The sequence below is a fragment of the Sciurus vulgaris genome (genome assembly GCF_902686455.1).
Source record: "Sciurus vulgaris genome assembly, chromosome: 8".
Lineage (NCBI taxonomy): Eukaryota > Metazoa > Chordata > Mammalia > Rodentia > Sciuridae > Sciurus > Sciurus vulgaris.
The window spans coordinates 26,956,350-26,978,627 of record NC_136468.1 but is presented as its reverse complement, the minus strand read 5'-3'; the positions used below and the strand labels follow the sequence as shown (position 1 = coordinate 26,978,627).

The following is a 22,278-nucleotide window of genomic DNA, read 5'->3' as shown; positions in this document are numbered from 1 at the left end:
TTCTTTTTGGCAGGGCTGGGGATTGAACCCAGGGCCTTGGGTTTAGCAAGGCAAGCACTCTAACAACCAAGCTATATCCCCAGCCCAAGTAGTATAATCTTAACAGCCTAATTTAAGTGGAGGCACAGAAGAAGGTAGGCTGAAAGGAATTAAAATCAGAAAAGGCACTGCCAAGGGCAGAACACAGGGTCAAAGGAGGAACCAGAGAAGAAACATCTTCACCTCTTTCTCCTCCCATCCTCCAAAATCAATCTAGAGCTCTAGACTAACCCAAACCAACATGAAAACAAAAAGGAAGAGAGTCCTGGTCCTATAATTGACAAGGGCCCATCACCCAAGATCCAGGGAGGATACAAAATAGGAGAGACTGGATGGGGGATAGCTTAGTCCCAAACTAAGTCAAGGCCTTCTGGAGGGTAGCCACTGAAAATTGCCTGCATTTGGAGAGATTAAAAAAAAAAAAAAAAAAAAAAAAAAAACAGCTACAGACCTGTATAATTTGTATTTTGTGTAATTTGTTTAGATAAAGACCCAGTTTCTTTTCCTTTAATAAGAATAATACTGTTCACAGAATTGCTCTGAACAGAAAATGGAAAAAAAAATGTGTAATTTGTCTAGCCCAATAAACTCTAAGTGATAGCTACTGTTGTTACAGACTGTTATACACATGTACATATGTGTATATAAACACACACAGTTTTCTATAAAAGATCTTATAATAAAAAGAATGAGTCATCAAAGACAAGAACCGATGAGAGTTAGTGGTTACCTTTTTGTTCACCTCTACCCACCCCCATTCCCCTGGCCTTAAAAAACATGGCAGGACATCTTCAGGACTTGGCAGGCAGACTATTTTATTTACACTAGCGACTTGGATGCCATTCCTCTTCTTCCTCTCAGTAACAGAAGGTGTCCTGGACAGCAGTGACATCTGCAGTCCCAAGGGAAAAGGGCCAGCACAAATTTTAATTTTGCTTTTGGTTTGGGGCTTTAAGTACACAAACAGATTTTTTTTTTTCTCCCTGTCAGTTTGCATTTAGCTTCGCATCTGACATTTTTTAATGCTTTATGTATTTGGAGTGACCCAGAAATTTATAGCTTCAGGTTTTTGCTTATTTTGCTCTATGTTTCTAATTCAGCCTTTTTGAATTAAAAGAAAACCAAATAAAAAAAAAAAAAGCAAAAGAAACAAACAAAAAAATACTCTAGCTGTCCATTTTATAAAGAGGGTAAAGAAGAGGTTTTCTGTTCTTTTTAAGCTTCCTCATACTACGATATGCTAACATTTGAATATTTTAAATAACAAGAAATAAGAATTCCAGGAATAACCTATAAAAATCTGTGGGCAATTTGATTCATCTACAAAAAGGAACTCCAAGCTGTAGAAGAGCATTTATGAAAATTGTTATGTTGCATTCATTGGCAAGGAATGAGAGTCTACACTGATTTCTGCTATGAGAGTAAAAATAAATACATGCTTACAAACATATATACATCCACGAATAAGTAAAGCTTCATTCTTAGAAAGGTCAAGGGTTTGCACTGAAAACAGATTTATCCTCCAGAGTTCAATGTCAGGGGAATGTCTAAAATAGAAGACTGCTGATGTTTGTTGTATTCACATTTGGGGCCATCAAAATTTCCTACTCAGGCGTCCCACAGAGAAAAAGCATCTATCCCTAAGCATATAAAGTAGTAGCCTCATTACTGAGACACTATCAACTGCAATAGTATTTGTAATTTCCCTGTGCCCTGGGGCAGTCTTCAAAGGTCAAAGAAAACACTAAAGGCTGTGTCTGTGAGATAATTAGATCAAAAGAGAACCAAAGGCTAAAGTCTGGCCTCAGGTAGCTATTTGTAATGTGAGTCAGTCACCAGACAATGAGGACCACAATTCATGCCCAAATGTTCCCCTTGGTCAAGGGGATACTGACTAGATTGAGTCCGAACTCCTAGGTCATTTCTGATTGGACTCCATCCAGAGAGTAGCACAACAAAGCTCAAGAAGTTCCACAGACAAATAATTACACATCTAATTTAGGTGTTTGGGTTAGATAAATCATTCAAAGTCCCCTTCATCTGCTTAGGCCTGATTTTTCTAAATTAGATAAACATTTTGAATTTACCAGAGAATGTTAAGCATCACTTGAGCCATGCCACTGGTAGATGAAAGTAGAACAAATTGGATCTTCTTTTATTTTGATACCAGAAAGTCAAATAGAACAGCATACACAAATCTTTCAGACTCCTGGTACAAATTGGAGCAATTCACTGTAAGATAAGGAGATACATGGCATTTCTGGTCCTGGTTCCTTTCTTTGCCCCTTGGAGAAGTTACTCTGGTTGATTCTAGTTTTCCAACATGTCAAAAAGGTATAAAGGATAAATAATCTCTACGGTTTCTTTCAAACCATAAAATAGCTACTGCTTTACATACCAAGAAGGGTCAAAATATAATTTTGTGAATTGTAGACCAATGTTCCCCTGAGGCTATATTTTGGGTGGATCTGAAACAGTCAGATGTATATTCAAAACCTCTCTTCTAACACCAGAGGAAATAAGGATTCAGCCAGAATTATGTAAAGTTGAGAAATCCAATTCACAGAGACAGATCAAAGCCTTTACCCAAGACCACAATATCCCCAATTGCATTGTTAGTATATTCCATACCCATTTGTTGGATATGTATCAAAATATTGGGTTTAGGGATAGATAACAGATGAAAAGATAACAAATATTTTTTTAATCACAAGTACCAAAATATCATACATATAAAAATACATATAGCAAAAGAAAAAGTAAAAATCACACTAGAGATAATGGTTTAATAAAAAAAAAAATCAAGAGTGAATAATACTATTAAAATGTCATAATATCTTACACAGTATAAAAATGGGTTATGATTTTTTTTCCTTTGAGCTCCCTAGGATAGTTAAAATCATCATTTTTATAAGCACTGGTTCACAAAAAAATGGTATAAATCCTCTATTGAGTGTATAAATGAAAAACAAAAAGCAAAGCAAAAAATTGTACTAGAAATGAATAAGTCACAGAAACACTTCCTTAAAAGACAGGGGCAAAGGAATATTTTCCATAAGTAAGAACAGAAAGCCATTCTCCTGTAGATAAAGTAAAGGTGATCCAAGGGGAAAATATGAGCAACCAGATTAATTAAATAAGACATATAGAAATATTTATATGGGAGTTTCATGACTAACAAAAATAAGAACCCAAATACTTTCTCAACCAACTGTATCAATAGCTTCAATAAATCTTTCACTTCTTTCCTTTGTCTTTTTCATCCTCATCCTGGCTTTATAAAAGAAAATGGAGCACATTATTTGTTGAAGAGTTTGTGCATGTACTAAGTCACAGCCCAATTTCTCAACCTCAAAGTCAACTTAGCAATGGAAATAACATAGGAGGGAAAAAAATGATATCAAATTCTATTGGGGAGAACTGTCTTTCATTGTAGTGTACATTTAATGAATGCATCCCCCACCTAAAAGTACTTTTGGGTGCAGTTAATTATTTGAAAAATATTTATCCACTACCTTCTATAGGTCAGGCACAGAGGACACAAAGATGAGCCAAAACACGTTCCTTGTCCTCATGAAGCTTAAAATTTAATAGAGGATAAATATCAATCAAAAAAATCCTACAAATAAAGGTACAACTACAGTAAGAGCTAAGATGGGCATGGTGTTCTGTGGACATCAGGGAATTCTATCAGGAGATCTGATAAGATGAGTTGGAGACTTGAAATTCTATTCCTAGAATCTTGTTTATCCGCAAACAGGTGAGGGATGTCTTGGTAAGAATACCTTGTCCTATTGACAATGCTAAGGTCTGTACATCTCCATCTAAAAGTAAACTCTGCTTTTAGCTGGTCTTGCTGACAGGCCAGCAAGGACTCTGTAACCGTCTTCAACCAGAGCAGCTCATCCTCGAGCTTACCCATGGTATGGTTAGAGCACCACAGAGGGCTTTGCAGGCACCCAGGCACGACCTTCAGGGTATTTCTACAGTGATATGCTGTAAGTTTAGGGGTTCTCTGGGAGAAGACTGGACACACTCAGAACTTCCTACAGGTGAGAAGTACACAACCAACCATGACCCAAGTCCTAATCTAAAACTAGAAGCTCCTAACAAGAAGTGGCTATTGATATCGAGAAGAAGTACAAAGTAAATCTAACTGTCTCACCCTTCTCTTCCCCATCATCTGACTCTGAGAGCAGACCAGGGTGTGCCCTCACCACACCTGGCCCTAGCTGTACCTGTGTAACTCCTATTTAAATGTTTTCTATTGACTTGGGAAATGAAAAAGAGCCCTAATCTTTCACAGTATCAGGAAAATCTATTGATCTTTTCTAACTTAGACAATTTTGTATAATAAATATGAAGTCATTTTTAACTTTTAGTCGTTTACTAAATCACGAACGATTTCAAAACTTCAGAAGGTGGGAGGGACGGAAGTTCGAGTTATCCTCTATCTATAAGTACAATTATCCTGACACAAAATGAGGAAACCCAAACTGTATACATACAAAAAATGTTATTATCTGAACACAATTCCAAGCTCACTTTTAAGCCCAGAGACACAGGCTCCTGAAGGGCAGGGGGTTGCAATTTCATATTCTTTGTGGCTTTTGGCATAGTATCATTTCTGTGAAGATGCCTTATAAATAGCCTCAGGTGATTACAGTGGTGTAATTTTCATCCATGCTGTATAACCCATAACTCCATTCAGGTACAATGATGTTTTGTTTTATTTAAGTGGCATTGTTGCAAACAAGGCTCTATTATGATGCTAAAGTAGGTATTATAGCACAGAGACCCTGATGAGTAGGACATTCCACACACTAATATGCATGGCAACACTAAGTCTTGAGTTTCCCCACAATTACATATACCCATAGTGTCATCTAACACACCTTGAGATCAATCAGTTAAGTACGTAAGCCCACAGATAAAGAAAATGGGACAGTAAAATTCCTGACACGTTTTATACCTCTCATTCTATTTAGATTGCAGTTTTTACAAAGAGAAGTTTGCCTACTTCTGCACATTTTCATTTTCTCCTGTGCATTTTCTATTGAAATTTCAAAATAATTTGACCAGAGATCCAGTAGTATACAGGTCCCTAAGTGTGCAATAATCACAAAAAAAAAAAAAAAAAAAAAAAAAACTTGTAAGAAATGCAGCAGTGGGATTCACAACATCTTTTGTGATGCCAAGAAGACAAGAGAAGAGGGAAAGAGCTAATGAGAAAATCCATGGGATAAACGGGCTTCATTAATTTCTGAGCAGGCTGCACAAATGCATTAATGCCCACAGATTAATGACATAGTCAGATAAATGAAAAGTCACTGAATATGCATTTTCTAGGAAAAAAAAAACTGTAATTAATTCATCTCACGCTGTCAAGATTTCATTATCTGAAATATATGTGTATTGAGATTTTTCATGAGTAATACTCCCCATTCTTAAGTGGTATAGTTGTACAAGCAGCCTTTATAATAAAATATGTAAGGTATAAAGTAGAACCTTAGATGTTTGTCTAGTATTTATTCTGAGTGGCTATGAATTAATATATTAGATCAAAGAAAAGAGGCAAAAGAAGGAAGGCTGCATTTTGAAAAGGCAGAGAAGCACTGTTCTAGAAATTGTCCAGTCAAGGTGTCGATGTTAATAGCCAGGTAGACTAAGGCAGGGTCCATCCAGCTGTTTCAGTAAGGAAGTTGTCAAAATGCAGTCTGAGAGGGGGATGGATATGTGTGGAAGACAAACTAGGAGAAACTGCTCATTAAAGAACAAGGGCTAGAGAGAAAGAATCAGCTGCATAAGACCTATGCAGTCTTACTCAGATTGCTTGAGCAATCAGTAGCCAATTTATGATTCTGTGAAGACAGATTAATGATGAGATTATGTGCAATTTACAAATGCATGCAGTATCTTCCTGGGTATTTCCTTAAAGCAAATCTCTGAAGTTACACTTGCCATGTTAAAGATACTGTAGGACTGTCCTCAGAGAGTCAAGGGCAAAAAGATCCCTGGCCATAGGTGTGGTCCTCCAGGAGCACGGTGACTCGTGTATGGTTAGGAGGTAACCAGCAGCAGAGTCTGCTGTGTGCATCTGAGTTGGAGAGTCAGTGGAGTGGAGCAGAGCGGTAAGTCAGTGGGTTGAGTTTGCCCCTCTTTTGGCAAGTCTCACTCTCTGTATCAAAATTATCATCCTTCTCCCTGTCACCCTCTTCTCCAATGATTACAAGTCTCTTGTTCAACTCTGTCTACACATATCACAAATACACACTGAAGTTATTAAGAATGGGAAGAACAAATTGTTTGCCCATCCTCATAATCATCTCTCCTAAAAGGTCATTTAAACATTTAATCAAACCCGAGGCCCTTAGGGGAGAGTGTGCGCACATCATGCAATTCTCACAGTGTGCGGAAGCTGTGCTTTGTGTCTGTCTCAGGGAGGAGGCAGAACCAGCCCAGGAAGAAATTAGTAACAGGGACACTTTCTGTCATAAGAGGAGAAAAAGCTAGACAGTGTCCTGCACTCTGCTAAACTAAATCTTCACCCCAATTAATGAAACCCCAATGCAACACATCATGCCAGAATTTCCAGGATGTTGGCCAGGTATTGAAATGTAAACTAACACTCCTGAAAAAGAGGGGATTAGGTGGGCATCCTAAATCAATATGATTTATTTGTTTTTCTGCTACTTTGGATCTGCTACACTGCTGCTCCCTTTTCACAGGTACAAATACACAAAAGAGGGCTTCTGTTTCATAAAAGTGGCTCAGACAAACGACACTCCTCAGGGTGTCAAACCCGACCCTGGCAGCCAGCCCGTTCTCTGCCCTCAGGTCTGCGGGTACTTTTCACTTCCACAGCTATCAGCCAGCTTCAGACCTAAGCCGTCCCTCTGACGACGACGGACAAAGAAAAGATCACAGTGGAAATCCTTCTGTGTGCTGCTAATAAGCCTATTTAGAGTCAATGAGAAAGCCTCATTTTGCACCAATAAAAGGCTTCAAGAGTTCTACTGAATCAGTAAAACTGAACCATTTCTATATACTCCCTGTCCTCATTTTACATCAGCCTGAGAGGTAAGGCTCAGCAAAACATCAGCCACAATGACCTCTAAGTTTCCTTCCTTCTCTAATGTCCTCTGATTCTCTGTTGGCTGGTGGGATTTGAATTTTATTTAAATCATCTCATATTCTGATGGGATTCTGAGCCCTTCTTTGGTTTTAGATAATCTCACTGTGGTCTGCTGAATTGGCATATTTGGAGTCTCAGATCTCTCTTGGCAAAGAACTGAATATTTCCAACAGTTTAGCTAACACTGCCTTTTTCTTTCTGAAAGTTATCTGGGTAGATACACATATACAGCATACTCCACCTCTCACAGCAAAGCAAGGGAAAGCTCCCGTGTTCCTGGACCTTGAACAAAGAGGAAATTCAAACCAGTATTAGCATCCTTCATGAAAGATATCAATCATTTCCCCAAACAAAAACCTATAATTCTAACCATTTGACCACGGTGATGTAAGCAGATAAACCTTACAACTACAAGGTTAGGTATGGGTCAGTGCCCTTAATGGAAAGTGCATAGGTAGAATGACATCACCCATTTGTCAGAATACTATCTTCTCTTCCAACAAATAGCCACATCCCACGTCAGCCCACCTTGGAGTGGACTGGAGAGATGCATAAAGAGGAAAGTACCATTTCTAAAAGCAGTGTAAGTTTTACAGCTAAGCCCAATGTTTTACCCATAGAATTTCTTAGTAACTTATGGAGAAATTGAGCAATCTGAGTGGCTTTTATGAAAATAAACACACTGAAAACAACCAGGATTATTACCTCTAGAAGTTAAAAATAGGGGAAAAAATAGAATTTAGCAAGGATTCTTAGAAGTTATCAGCCTAAATTCACACAGCTCTGATACAGCTACTAACAGGATTGAATTTTACTAGACACAGAAAAAGCAATGGAAACATTGTTCTTCTTAGGTCTTATGATCTGGTCGACAAAGTTGCCAGCACTTTAAACTGGTTTTCACTTACACTGCAAAGAAAAATGCTTAGCTGAATTACTGCCTAACTGGGTAGTGACACACCACTACCATCTGTGAAATATTTTAGTAGGATACAGAGCATGTTGTTTAAAGGAATCTAAAAGTGAATTATCTTGACGAATTAAGGAATATTCTCTAATATGTATGTTTTATAATTCTGCAACTTTTATAGAAATGTATCTCAATGAAATACTGGTGACAAGCTGTATATCATTTTAATTTTAATAGATCAAATTACATTTTATATTCTCTGGGAAGTCATATTTGCGATATCAGAAGTGAATCCATTTAATATAGTTTGTATTGCAAATACTCCCCTTCTGATTCATTTTAGAAGTGTAGTGTTTGTATAAAAATAAACAATTTTATATTTTTAATTTTTCTCATACCTTCTTAAAATGAATTATGTTCATGTTATGTTAAATAAGTCATTTCCACTTATTTTTAATAAGTTGTATTAGTCAGGATGCTTTTGACTGCAAATAATAGAAAATCCAATGCAAAATGGCTTTAAAATTGAGAGGATTTATTGTCATCCTACATAATGAGAATGGGAGGGTGTTCGAGGGCTGGCTAATTCAGAGGTTCAAAGATGTCAGCAGTGACTGAGTCTCATTCTATTTGCCCATTGTGTTGTGCTCAGCATGATTTCTTTGCTACAGGTCCAGCCATCAATTCCAGATGTAACAATTCCACAAGAACAAAAATATACCCTTTCCAAAGGGTCTGAAAGACTTTCCAGCTATTTCATTGACCAGAACTGTTTTACCAACTACTCTACTATCCAAACACTGGTAAGCAGGACACACTACTATCACTGGACCAGAGCAATCAGCATTAACTGGGTTACAGTGGGTATCGCACTGGGTGAAACAAAATTGTTACACAGGTCTGTGAGCTTAGACACGTGGCTATTGACATTTAACCATGAGGTACTTATAATTAAACAAAACTTAAAATTCAGTTTCTCTGTTTGAAGTAGCCATATTTCAAGTAATCGACAGCCAGGAGTGGCTAGTGGCTACTCGATTCAATAATGCAGACACAGAGAATTTTCTGCATCATAGATAGTTCTACTGCACACTGGCCTAGAGGAAAGGGAAAGTGCCATTGAATCAGTAAGCAAGAGTATCTACTGCATCCCCCATGTAGCAGGCAATAAGCTCCCTGCATATTATGTCCTTCAATCTTCCCAACAGCCCTGTAAGGCAAGTACTGCTATGTGTTACTCTGGACTCCAGTTTGCTAACTAAATAAGAAAATATAATTAGAAGGATCTTGAACAACCTCACATACCTACAAGGAAGGGCATGATTAAGGTCTTGATCATATAACTCTGTCTGTCATCCCTATGCTGTCTGCATGTCAATAGTATTCTTCCAGGCCAGTTTTCTCCTCATATCTCACAGTCTCAAACCACTAACCTCCACTCCCCCAAGAAAGATTGATCTTCCTCCTCCCATTCCGGTTGTAAATATTCCTTAGAGGGGCCCTGCTGGTCCGGCCTGGGTCAAGCACCCAACCTCAAACCAATCAGTTGTAGTTGAAGAGAGAAGAGATGGTTGTAGCTCAAACATAAGGCTACAGCAGATCCATGCATGGATACTGAGGACAATTACCAGAGAAATCAGAATTCTAGGGTCCTCTCCTTCAACACATTCCCAAGACTGAGTCCCTCGAGGCTCAATTTGTTCTCTATGGACTTTCTGGGTCTGTCTCACACATTCCCATTTATAGATTAGTGATGACCAACTACAGAAAGATCTCTTTTTCTCAGCCATAACCAACTAACTGCTTCCCAGACATCCACAACTGTGTATTTCATAGGCTCCCTGAATTCAGTGTATCCCAAACAGAGTTCACCATCTTCCTTTCCCTACTCCTTCCCCCATCATCCATTATGTCAGGAATACTCTCTCAATGACCCAATTCCCCAATCCATGAATCAAGGTGTCATTCATGATTTGTCATCTCCTTAAACACTTGATTAATTGAAAAGTCTGAAACATACCTCTTAAACTGCCTTTTATTCCATCTACTTCTGTCCATACCCGCACTATGCAGCTGTCATCACCCAGGTCACTCCTCTCAGGAGGAATGACTGGAATATCTAACTGGTCCTCCTTCTTCTAGTGTTATGCCTTACCAATATATTCTGCACACTACAACCAGAATAATCTTTCTGAAATGGAAATCCGATTATGTCACTGATCTGCTTAAAACCTTTTAGTGCCTGTTCATTGCCTTTCAAAACAAATTTCAACTCCCTCATGAGGCATGCAAAATCTTGCATGTTCTGTCCTTACTTTCTTATTATTCCCCTATCTACCCTCTCTTACGGTCATATTGGACTTGTTCAGCTTCTTGAATTGCTATCGTCTGTCTTGTCTGCTCGTCTTTGTTCTTCCCTTTCTTTGAAATAATAATCCTATTGATGGCCTCTTTGTTTTGTCTAAATTCTGTTCATGTTTTAATCTCAACTTAAATGGCCCTGCTCCTTTCCCTTAATCTACATTATTTTTCCCTGCAATATGCTCCTATTCTTCCATAACACGTTCCCTTGCAAAGTCTTGGCTCAATTACGCATCTTACCAATTAGAGGGTAAACCCCATGAGGGTAAGGACCATTTCTATTTTGTTTACTAACATGTCATTTACATCTGGTAGAAAGTGCTTGGCAAAAAGTAGTTAGAAATGGACTGTATTGAATTCATTCATTTATTTCACAAATATTTTAAGAAAACCTATTTATGCCAAATGCCACCCAAGGCACTAGATACAGTGAAGAAAGAAAAAAATCATTGCCTCATAAAGCATAGGTTCTTGGGGACAGGAGAGACAATATGCTAAAAAATAAACATGCTTAAATTGAATAAATGAACACATTCTTAATTGATGTTTACCAAGTCATCTTTTCATTATTCTGTTATTTCATTAGAGATCGTATGGAAAAAAGTGCTGTCAACTCAAATAGAATAAATGTAATCTTTTAAAAATACAACACTACAAAGTCAGGACATTTGCCATCAGGAAACCAAATGTTTCAATTAAAATCTGAACTGTGAACATAGATCTACCTGAGTTTCCAGAACTGTATTTCCATCTATAAAAGCAATGTGATCAGGAGTTTAAAGATAAACTACCTGAAGGGTTCACTTTCTTCTTAAATTACAGTAAAAATCTTTTATAATCATTTGTATTGAGTTTTTATTTCTTTTAAGAAATTGTCCTTCTAACAGATAAAATACTTACCAAACACATGCCAAATTAGGTTCCACACACCTGATCTACTGAACTACAATGCAGAGCAGAAGAACTATTTGGTCATCATTATTAACCAATTAACTAAAAGACATAATGCTAAGCATATACTAAGTTCTGAAGAAGCAAGCCCTGCCTACTAGACTAACAGACTAATTGCTTCATTTTTCTACCTATTGCCTTCATAAAACATACTTTCCTTGAGAGATGTTTAGTGCAATATAGAATCTAACAAATGTCCTAAGTAAACAAAAATTAATCACGACACTCAAGTAGGTTTTCTCAATTAGCCTTACTAAACTGAGATCATACTTTATTTTAGGTTTCCTTTGTTTTAATGTATCCAATTCTTTGTTCAGTCAGGAGATCTTTTGTTTAGACATGTTTCTAACAGTTTGGGGTAATTCTCTTTTAGTTCATCCCCTTATAATATCTATGGGATTCCCTCAGATTTCAGTAGGGTTTAAAATACTAAAAGTATTTCCTTTGTAGTATAAATAATGAGCACCTTGTATTTATCTGCTTTGTACTTTATTGGGGGGTAGGACACACCAAATCATCCTAATATTGAACCAACCATATATTCTTTTTGTGTGTTTGCTTTGGCTTGGTTTTAATAAATTGGTCCTCTCAACTAGTGTGGAACCACTGACAAGAAGACAATTTCTTAAGTTTCTGTTCTTTTCCAATCCCTTCTGTAATACTCACTGATCCAGAGCCTCCCTATTTTGTTTTGTTTTGTTTTTTTCAAATAACTGATTCTGAGAAATGCTTACTAGGCACATGGTGACCCATGTTCTCTTTTCCATTTGAGTCCTTCTGTGTAATATTCCAGAGATCATCCAAGTACGTCCAAGTACATTCAACTCCCACTCAACCATGCTAATGCCAAAGTCTGTTTTGCAGATAGGAATGCAGAGATTTTTAAATTTTTTATTTTGTTCTGAAGGATGGGCATTTTTCTATTTTAAGTTATACCTGAGAAATGAGAGAGTTGATGTAGCCTTGAAGCTTACTCTTATTGCTTCCTCAATTCTAGCAGGATTTGTGTCCCTTTACACTAAGAGTATCAATATGACCCTTAGCAGTTGAGGAGATCCACAAGGAGGTAAAACAATCTTGGATGCCCATTCGGAGTCATTCAGACCACTATACCAAGAAAAAGAGTGGAAGAAGTCAGTGCCAATCGGCCCTATGCTGGGAAGTGTCTTCCAAACAAGAAAGAAGCAAGGAAAGTATCAAGCATCAAATCAGATTCAGTCCTACCATCACCTTCAGATGGCTGAAGGGCTTTAGACAACTCACCTAGGCCAGATGGGACTCAATTTCTTTTTTTGCAAAATGGAAAAATTGAGCTAAATGATCTCTATAGGCCTCTAACTTATTTACTCTATGCTTATTTATGACTAAAAGTAGTTTCTTGAGTTTTCAGAATATTTTTGGTTCTTGACCTGGCAAACTTTGCAATCTACTTTGCAGATTTTGGAGATACAGGTGCATCTATGTACATTTCTTTAAATTTAGTAATTAAGCTTCCCTCTTTCAAATTTCCTAATGAGAAAATACACACACACACATACACACACACACACACACACACACTCACAATGCACATACACCAGCACAAATTACTATATCTATACACTTTACTTTACTGATCTAAATACTTATCAAAGATAGTATATAAAACGCAGGCTACTGATTGCAGAATTTTGCATTTGATGATTTATATTTAAAGTCTTATTTAGGTGATCCTATGTAAGACACCTTGAGTTTATCAGTAATCCTTGGCACAGGTGACTATTTATTCTGCTAATTAAGTTTCAGGTGTTATTGCTATTGCTGTTAGCTAACTCTCAAATCCCCTTTTACTGAAAAGTGTGGCCCAAAGCTCATTGGTATCCAGGTCACCTAGGAAATGGTCAGAAATATGGAATGCTTCCCCAGACCTACAAAATCAAAATCTGCATTTTGACAAGGTGCTTGGGTGATTTGTGTGTTCGCTGAAGGTTTAGAAATGCTATTATACATTACAGTTTTTGCCAAACTGTATTTTAAGACAGGGTGGGTTTTTTTTTTTTTTTCCTTTAAGGTATTGAATAAATGAGTGAACTAACTAAAATTTAGCAAAGAGAATTGCTATAATTCAGTGTCACTAAGAGCTTAGAAGTTGAAAGTTGATAGCTTCTCTTATTTTCTTTTCCTTAATGTAGTCCTACATCTACCCTTATAAATGACTGGGAAGTAGAGAACTGGATTAAAAGGTTTATGCTATTCCAAGCTCACTAGCAAAAACCACATATATAATTGAAAATCAATATGAAGAACATTAAAATATTTACCATTTTCTGTAGGATTAGGTAACAACCATCCAATATGTTGTTTTTGTTTTGCTTTATAGCTAGTGCTTTTCAAATTCTTCAACACATTGTGTCCTACTTGAAGAAGCATAAAGAGCAAATAAAAATTACTTTTAAACGAGGTGACAAAAAATCTGCAGTACCTACTGATAAAAATAAATTGAGAATATAAATGTCAAGGACAAATTCAAATAAAAGAGACCAGGATTCTAGTTGCAGCTCGGAGACTAACAGTGACTTTTAAAAAAAAATAATAATAATTTATTTCTCTGTTTTCTAGTTTCTTCATCTAGAAGATTAGAGCATGATTTTGATTTTACATCCCAGCTCTAAATCTAGTCTGCCTGAAATCAATGTCTGATTTGTCATCTCAGATGCACCTGTTGAAATTCAATATGGAATCCCAAAAAATGGCATAAATAGTCATCCTGGGTTATTTTTTGTTGTTGTTGTTGTTGTTTGCTATTTATTTGCCAAGAACAGGAGCATGTGTGCCAATGACTACCTTGTAGTGCTAATATACAGACAACTCCCCACCCCCAACAGTTTTACTCTAGGCAAGGGGACAAATAGGAATGCCAGAACACATTTTAATTCAGGGAAGATTATCTTGATTTCCTTTCATTCCGAATCACCAAATCAAATTGTGGAAATCTATCCCCATTGTTAACTACCCAATTCATTCCAGGGTTGCCATGAGTCCTGGGTAAAGGGGGACAGGTTCTACCTTTCATAGCTTTCCAAAGCAAATAGAGGACAGCTGAGAGGTAGCTACACCTGAAAAGTTATCTAGTTACTCTGGCACTAGAAAATAAACTGACAGGCCTTTCTAGGAGCTAATTATTGAGCCTGCTATTTGGTTCACTGACAAAATCGCTTGTTTGAGGGTAGAAACATATTTGTGCATTGCTTTTTCCATTACCACTATTTCTATCATCATAAATAAGAATCAATAGGCCATTTCGTGTAGCATATGCTCACCACCATTTAGTATCTGAGTGTTAGCTGTATGCAGGCTAAGCTGCAGTGTCCTAGCCTCCTGGCTGAGGATGGAAACCCAACGGGTCAGGAAAGCACTTCAATTTCAATAAGATAGTGTGTACATCTTGGTGAGCTCCTTGAGAGCTGGGGGGGGGGGGGGGGGGGGGCTGTTGTTTGTCTCCGTAGCTTCATCATGCTGCCTGGCACAGGGCGATCTATTAAAATGAATCAACAAGTGAATGGATGATGAATGGATGGAAGGGTGGATGAGCAAAACAAAGGGAGGTTCTAAGGTAGTACATGGAACTGATAGGATCGACTGGGTTTGGGTAGGGTGATGTTTTGATAAAGGCAGAGCTATTTACAATTCCTGGTGGAGAGATCCCCTGTAAAATTCACTACCTGCTCCTCATTAGAGAAGAAATGTGAATGTCAGAGTCAGGTGACACCTCTGAAGAAAACCTCTCCACTGCCAACAAGAGTCTTGCTGGACAAAACAGTGTCAGATAAGAGACCATAAGAAAAAAGACAGGAAGGAAGAAATAAAAAGGAGGGGGCAGTGCAAGAGAAGCTGAGGCAGAGGCCTGGCTGGGGACCAGGTGTGTGGAAAATGTGTGAAGACAGGGAGATGGGAAGACACATCTCGGGGAGCCTGAGAGTGTCAGTTTTGGGGAGTGGAGAGGCATTAAAGCTGAGGGTAGAATGGGGGAGGGACAGGTCAGATAAACATCTAGGAAACAACACCCTCATCGCTGATAACAAGTACAAAAGAGCCCATTTTCTCTTCTTGAGAAAGACAAAGGGAATTTTAAGTAGGATTAAGTCGCGGTAGCTTTCAGAACTCAGCAGCTCTCAGAAGCAATAATAACTACATAAATAGCTAAGTGGATGGTAGGAATTACCTCACTTGGAATTTGGCCAGCATATCAAAAGTTAGCACTACAATCACATCTTTCTGAAAGCTTTCCTGAGATTCTAGGGGGGAAGTCATCTCAGAAAACTGTCTGAACCGAATTAATGTTAGGAAGAGGATGCTCCTCACTGCTTGAAGATGTTCTGTCTCCCAAAAATTAATAAGACAGAAACCCTACCCTGCTGGGAAGCACTCTCTTATCCATGTAAATATACTGCCAGCATTGACCCCAATGGAAGCAAATAAGTACAATCACAGATTACAATGGCCTAATGTAAAATCCTACTCAACAAATAAAACCACAAATGATGCTCTAAATGCAGAGGAAAAAGGGCCTTGTAGACATCTTGTTCTCAGAGAGCTCCTTTTCCCAAGTATAGGTGGTTAAGCATGGACTTTTCCAGTTAATTTAACAATTATATCAAGCTCAAGACACCTCTTCTAATGAATACCTATTTTTTCTCTTAAGTGTGTTTGACCACTAACATGCTAGATCACTTTCCCTCCTTCCTCCAAACAGAGATGAAAGTTGAGTGTTATGGTAATTTGGGACACAAATTTCTTCTTGTACTATCTGGGAACTTTCATGTGTTTCTTTAAAAAAAAAAAAAACAGAACTTCTCATTATTTGTTTTCTACCCAGAAACAAGTTATTTCAGGATCTTCCACAATGGAATTTGCATGAAAATCTGTTTACTGACCCAGTTCCCTAAGGGTGCCTTTGCCCTAGCACTTGCTGTAAACACCATTTTCATTGCACTGGAAATAGTTCTAATTGGACAAATTGTCACAATTACAGCAGCACCCAAATAAATCAAAGGAATCTAAAGCGGACCTGCCACCAAGTCTGAATCCTACAACAACCAGTTCAGTATTTACACCTGAAATAAGTATTCAGTGTGTGCCATCTACAGATGCTACCGGTATAGTTACTTACCTCACTGTTGTGGTTTGGATGTGAGGTGTCCCCCCAAAGCTCACATGTGATCCAATGCAGGAAGGTTCAGAGGAGGAATGATTGGTTGTAAGAGTCTTAACCCAATCAGTGAATTAATCTCTGATGGGATTAATTGAAGTGGTAGGGTGTGGCTGGGGGAGGTGGGAATTGGGGCATGGCTATGGGGTATATAGTTTGTCTGTGGAGAGTGGAGTCTCTCCCCTTCCCCCTGCCCCTCCCCCACTCTCCCACTCTCCCTCTCCCCCTCTCTCCCACTCTCCCTCTTTCTCCCTCTCTCCTTCTCCCTCTCCCCCTCCCCCTCCCCCTCCCCCTCCCCCTCCCCCTCCCCCTCTCCCCCTCTCCCCCTCTCCCCACCTCTCTTTCTCTCTCTCTCTCCCTCCCTCCCTCCCTCCCTCCCTTCCTCTTCCCCTCCGCAACACTCTCCCACCATGATGTTCAGCCCCAAGAATGGAGCCTGCCTTCTATGAACTAAGACTTCTGAAACTGTGAGCCCTCAAGTAAACCTTTCCTCCTCTACAATTGTACTGTTCAAATCATTTAGTCACAGCAGTGAAAAAGTTGACTAAAAATACTCACTTTCTTAGAAAATATTTGTTTGGAGAAACTGATTATTCTACAAATAGTCTATAAAAAGTTAGGTGATTGTTTAATAATTAACTTCCTACAGTTACATATACACATATGAGTTCATTCATACATACATATTAGTTCATCCACTTCATGAACTGGCATGGTTTCATTACTATAGTGTAAACTATAGGATGTGAACAAGACCAAACAATACTGATCGGGACTCAGAAGCACAGTGTAAAAATAGGTCTCAGTGAAAAACACATGTTCCTCTTGGGTAAATTCTCCTTACAAATCTTCTGCAAATTCACCTCTCTACTTTCCATCATTGCCTAATCTGCATCCTCTTCTCCAACAACTGGAACTCTTTGCTGTTTTTTTGCACACCTCCTTGTCTGTGACCTGCAGACCCACCTTCTCCTTCATCTTGGATGCATCTTTCCACATCCTTCTTATTATCAAATACACACCTCTTCCATGAAGCTTTGGATTTTACAACTTGAATTTACAGTCATATATTTTCTGAACTTCCTTAATACCTAAGTACAAATTTAGTTTTTGATCACCGAATCTTCCCCTCTGGTTATGTACATATTTGCATGTGTCCTTTCCCTCACCAAATTCCATTCTTTAGAGGTAACATCACCCTTGCCAGCCCCACTATTCTGTTTTTTAATTTTTTTCCTGACTCCTTCCTTTGAGGCTTCTGTCATTATTCCCCACCTTTTCTCAGTCCCTTATGGAAATGGTATCTCTGTCCTTGTCCTTAATCTCCAAACTTCTATCTATGATTCCCTAATTTGAATTTTTTAGTGAACTCTCTGTGGGGTCCCAGACTTTCTGCTGCCACCTGCTGGGCAGTTCCACAGGGCTATGTGAGAACCAATCTGAAGCTAGTTCCCAAACTACTATTCATTCGGCTGCATTCTTTTAACTAATTACACCACCATTTTCCCAGAGCTCCCTGATAGAAGTTTAATGTTCAGAACCACCAACACTTACCATTCCCACCCCAGTGCTAATCACCCACCATGTACTATAAAGACTACCTACTAGAGCATCTATCCTGGGTGACCCACCCCAGACTCACTCTCTTATAGGCAAGGATGGCCCATTGCAGCACTCCTGCACGAGTCCTTCCTGACCTGCTCCTTCCCAACACCCTGAATTCCAATCTTCCTCACACTTCTGCCAGAAATAGCTTCTTTAAACTATTTTTGAAATATTTATATATTGCTCAGGTATCTGAGTAGTTCTCTGGATGAAAAGCCCCAAGTTATTCTTACAGATAAGATAAAGTCCAAACTTCTCAACTCTAGAACTTGTAGGGAAAACAAAACAAAACAAAAACTTCAAGACCATTCATGACCTATTTCTTTAGCTTCATCCGTCATTAATCTCCTTTTCAATCATGACTCACTCTCACTACAGCTTTCAGAACCGTTTTTATTCTCTGTACTCTAAATGAGAGACTCATTCCAGTCCTGGATCCTGGAATGTGCTGCCCTCATGTCATCACATGGTTGACAACTTCACATGGTAACAAGGACTCAACTGTCACCTACTAGACCACCCTCTCAGATCCCACAGACTGATAGCACCCTCTCTCCCAGTTTTATCCAGCCCCCTTTTTATGTTTACTTTATTTCTCCTAAGCACATCTCAGCATCTGGAAGTATCTGTTCATTTACATGTTTGCATATTTAGTATCTATCTCCCCTCACATTCAGACTCAATCCCCATGAGCACGGATCTTGTCTCTCTTTTCTCACCTCTGCTCCTGAACGGAACCTGGCACACAGGGAGCCTGAAGTCAGATTCCTTTACAGTCTGACACCTATTTTCACATCTTCATCTTCTCTCTGATTGTATGTCTCCTCCAGCATTTAGCTATGCCCTCATTTATTTGAACAGCTATTTCTAAAGGGAGTGAGGTACAGGCAATTGACATATCAAAACATGCAAGAAAGGGATGAGATGAAGGAGAGAATGGTTTAATAAAACACACATTCAAGGTTTGTAGTTTTTAGTGTACAGGATTTATGTATTGCTGTGGTTTAGATGTGAGGTGTCCCCTAAAAACTTATGTGTGAGACAATGCAAGAGAGCTTAGAGGTGAAATGACTGGGTTATGAGAGTCTTAACCCAATCAGTGTATTAATCCGCTGATAGGGATTAACTAGATGGTAACTGTGGGCAGGTAGGATGTGGCTGGAGGAGGTGTGTTCCTTGGGGGGGTCTGTGGTCTAGCACTAAGACCTTGAAACCATGAGCCCCCCAAAAAACTTTTCCTTCTCTAGTTGTTTTTGTCAGGTCATGAGGTCACAGTGGTAAAAATGTTGACTAAAACATGTCTTTGTTACAATTATCCCTTAAATTTTAGGCCTTTTCATCCTACTATAAATGATAGACCTTATCATTTTCAGTGTGCTAGGTTCTAATACATATATTATAGATGGATGTTTACATTACTCTTGTATTTGTAACCTTGCTAAATTTACTACTTAGCTAAGTAATTCTTAAGTAATTCTTAAGATCGCACAGTTGTTTCTATGTACACAATCATGTTATCTGCAAATAAATACAGCTTCATTATAACATTAAAAATGAACAATGTCATTATTATTTTTAATTACAAGCAATAGAAAAATAAAGTATCAAAATTTCATAGTTGCTTTAGGGTTGGTACTGTGCTTGGATAGAAAATAACAGCCTAACATCATAGGGGGCATGGATGGAAACAGTGGAAAGCCACTGTCCTATAGCAACTTATGACCATCATTCTCACTACATCCTGAACTCCTAGAGAGCAATACTGCATCTTATTTATGTGTTTATATCCCATCAAACCTAACAGAGTGTTTTCCCTGAAGTAGACACTTAATAATGTTACTCGAATAGAACTGTAATACCCCAGAGCTGCCCACATGGAGTATGTTCAGTAAATACTTGTTGATGACAGTGAGAACCAGTGAGCAAACCTGAGCTCACTGAACCACCAGCTCATGCTCAGCCCTGCTGGGAATGATGACGAGAGGCCCTGGGGAGCAGAAGACACCTTCTTCATCATTCACATTGGAAAAAACTTCATTTCCCAGGTTATGCTAAAACAAATGCATTGAAAATATTTAAGAGGCTACCTGTGCATTTCTTTATATGACTGTTCCTTTTTCCATGTGATCCTAGCTTGCATCCAAAATTCTCCTCCCAAAATTCTGCAAACCACACATTTCTTCGATTATTGGCAAGAGTTCGGCTTCTAAAATATCGATCAAATCCTGTTTGAAAGAAGAAAGGTACGCTTTTAATATTCTTTGAAAGTCAAAACTAGATACCATCAGAATGTTTAAATAGATATTAGGCTATGATTGATGTGTGAAATTTTTTATATGTATGTAACACACAAGGAAAAGCTAGCAGCCCAGAAGTAAGGATTCCTTTATGGCACAGGTCAAGGAGGATCAGTGGACAGTATCTCCATCCCCACCCTTAGCACCTGACTCCAGGGATGCATACAGCAGGAAAGCCTAAGGTGGCTGTCATCTTTATAACTTCTCCCCCTACTCTGGATTTCCCAGGGCCACAGCCAATGAGCAGGATCATGAATATTCCGGACCCAACTCAGAAATTTAAAATTCTTTCTCCCCTCTCGCTACCCTCTCCTAGCATGGATCAATGTTCCAGACTTTCCTATGTCTCTACCCATTTCAAAATTTCTCTTTCCTGCATGTTCCATTTTTAGTCAATTCAATAAAGCAATCAGTGCTAAGGTGATCTTATGGAATCGCAGGTAAGTACGCTGAAGTGTTAGTTTGATCAGGTAACCACCTCACTGAAGGCAGACTGCCTGGAAACAACGTTTTCCTCCAAAAGATCATGATGGAAGTAGGAACCGTAGTCACCATCAAGACCATTTGGAAAAATACTTGGGAGATGGAATCTATTTCAGGAATCCTCCAAATCTTTCCTGATGCATTTGTTTATCCACAGGTTCTAACTAGAACCTTGTATCTTTTTTCTTTTAATAAATCAAATACTCTCCCTTCAACTATATGGCTATAACCCTCATATTATACCCATGAAAATATGCAAACTTAAAAGTGTAACCACTAACATGGAAATACCTAAGGATAACTGCTTCTGTTTCCTTAAAGAAAAAAATCTAATGGGTACTGTTTTGTTCACAGAAAAATTTCTAGTGGGTAATGTTATCTATTAGAAAAATAATCTAATGGCTACAGTAACCGTGAAGCTACTGTATTGACAATTCTGCTCTAAGGACTAAACGTTCTATTCAGAGTCATCAACAATGGGCACATTTTACTATTCTATAATACTCTGACCTTGACTTTATGTTTTGGTTCAATTGGAATGAAACAAATGCTCTGTGGCGCATCCTCACCATCAATTGATGCTCTTTTGGGCAAAATTGTCACAGCCCCTTCTGCGATCTCCTCCTGCTGATAGACAGGTGCTATTTTGGATCCCCAGCTATCTGAGCCAATCCAGAGAAAATGACCACTTTGGTTTAATTTTTTGGCTGCTTCTAATATCCTCCTGTAAGAATAAAAACAAAAAGCCCAAATACACCACTTTTATCAAAAAATTCTACAATTATGAATATTACAAGACTGGTGTCATGGTTTGAGTATGTCCCCCAAATTTGAGGTGTGGGAAGCTTAATCCCCAAAGCTGTATATTAATGATTTGGAGGCAGGGTTTGAGGGAGGTAATCTGGGTTAGATGAGATCATGAAGGTATCGCTCCCATGATGGCAGAAGGGGATTTATAAGGAGAAGAGAGAGTCAAGCAAAAAGTTTCTCTGTCTTGGCCTCCCCAATGTTTTGACCCAACAGGAAGGTCCACAGCAGAATGCCACACAAATGCTGGTGCCATCCTCTAGAACTTCCATAACTATGAGCTAAATAAACCTCTTTTCTTCATAAACTACCCAGACTGTGGTATGCAGTAATAGCAATAGAAAGTTAAGACAACCAGTTTGATGAAGCTAAATACACTCAGGTCAATGTTAAACAATTAGTCAATCATTCTAACTGTGTGAGTCTTATCATCTCCTAAAGAAAATATAGCAGAGCCTTAACTCCAGCACATGTTAATTAGCCTTATCCTTAACCCCATTCC

General features: G+C 38.5%; 1 protein-coding gene across 5 annotated transcripts in view; it reads right to left on the bottom strand.

Moving 5' to 3' along the window:
* Positions 1-22,278, bottom strand: part of GRM8 (glutamate metabotropic receptor 8) — a 777,053-nt gene that overhangs the window by 394,301 nt on the left and 360,474 nt on the right. For all 5 annotated transcript variants that reach the window (XM_079152225.1, XM_079152227.1, XM_079152223.1 and 2 more), the window contains exons 5-6: positions 21,539-21,693; positions 20,277-20,414 (exon numbers count right to left, since the gene is read on the bottom strand). In XM_079152225.1, coding sequence (XP_079008351.1) covers positions 20,277-20,414; positions 21,539-21,693 — 293 coding nt within the window. The remainder of the gene's footprint in view (positions 1-20,276; positions 20,415-21,538; positions 21,694-22,278) is intronic.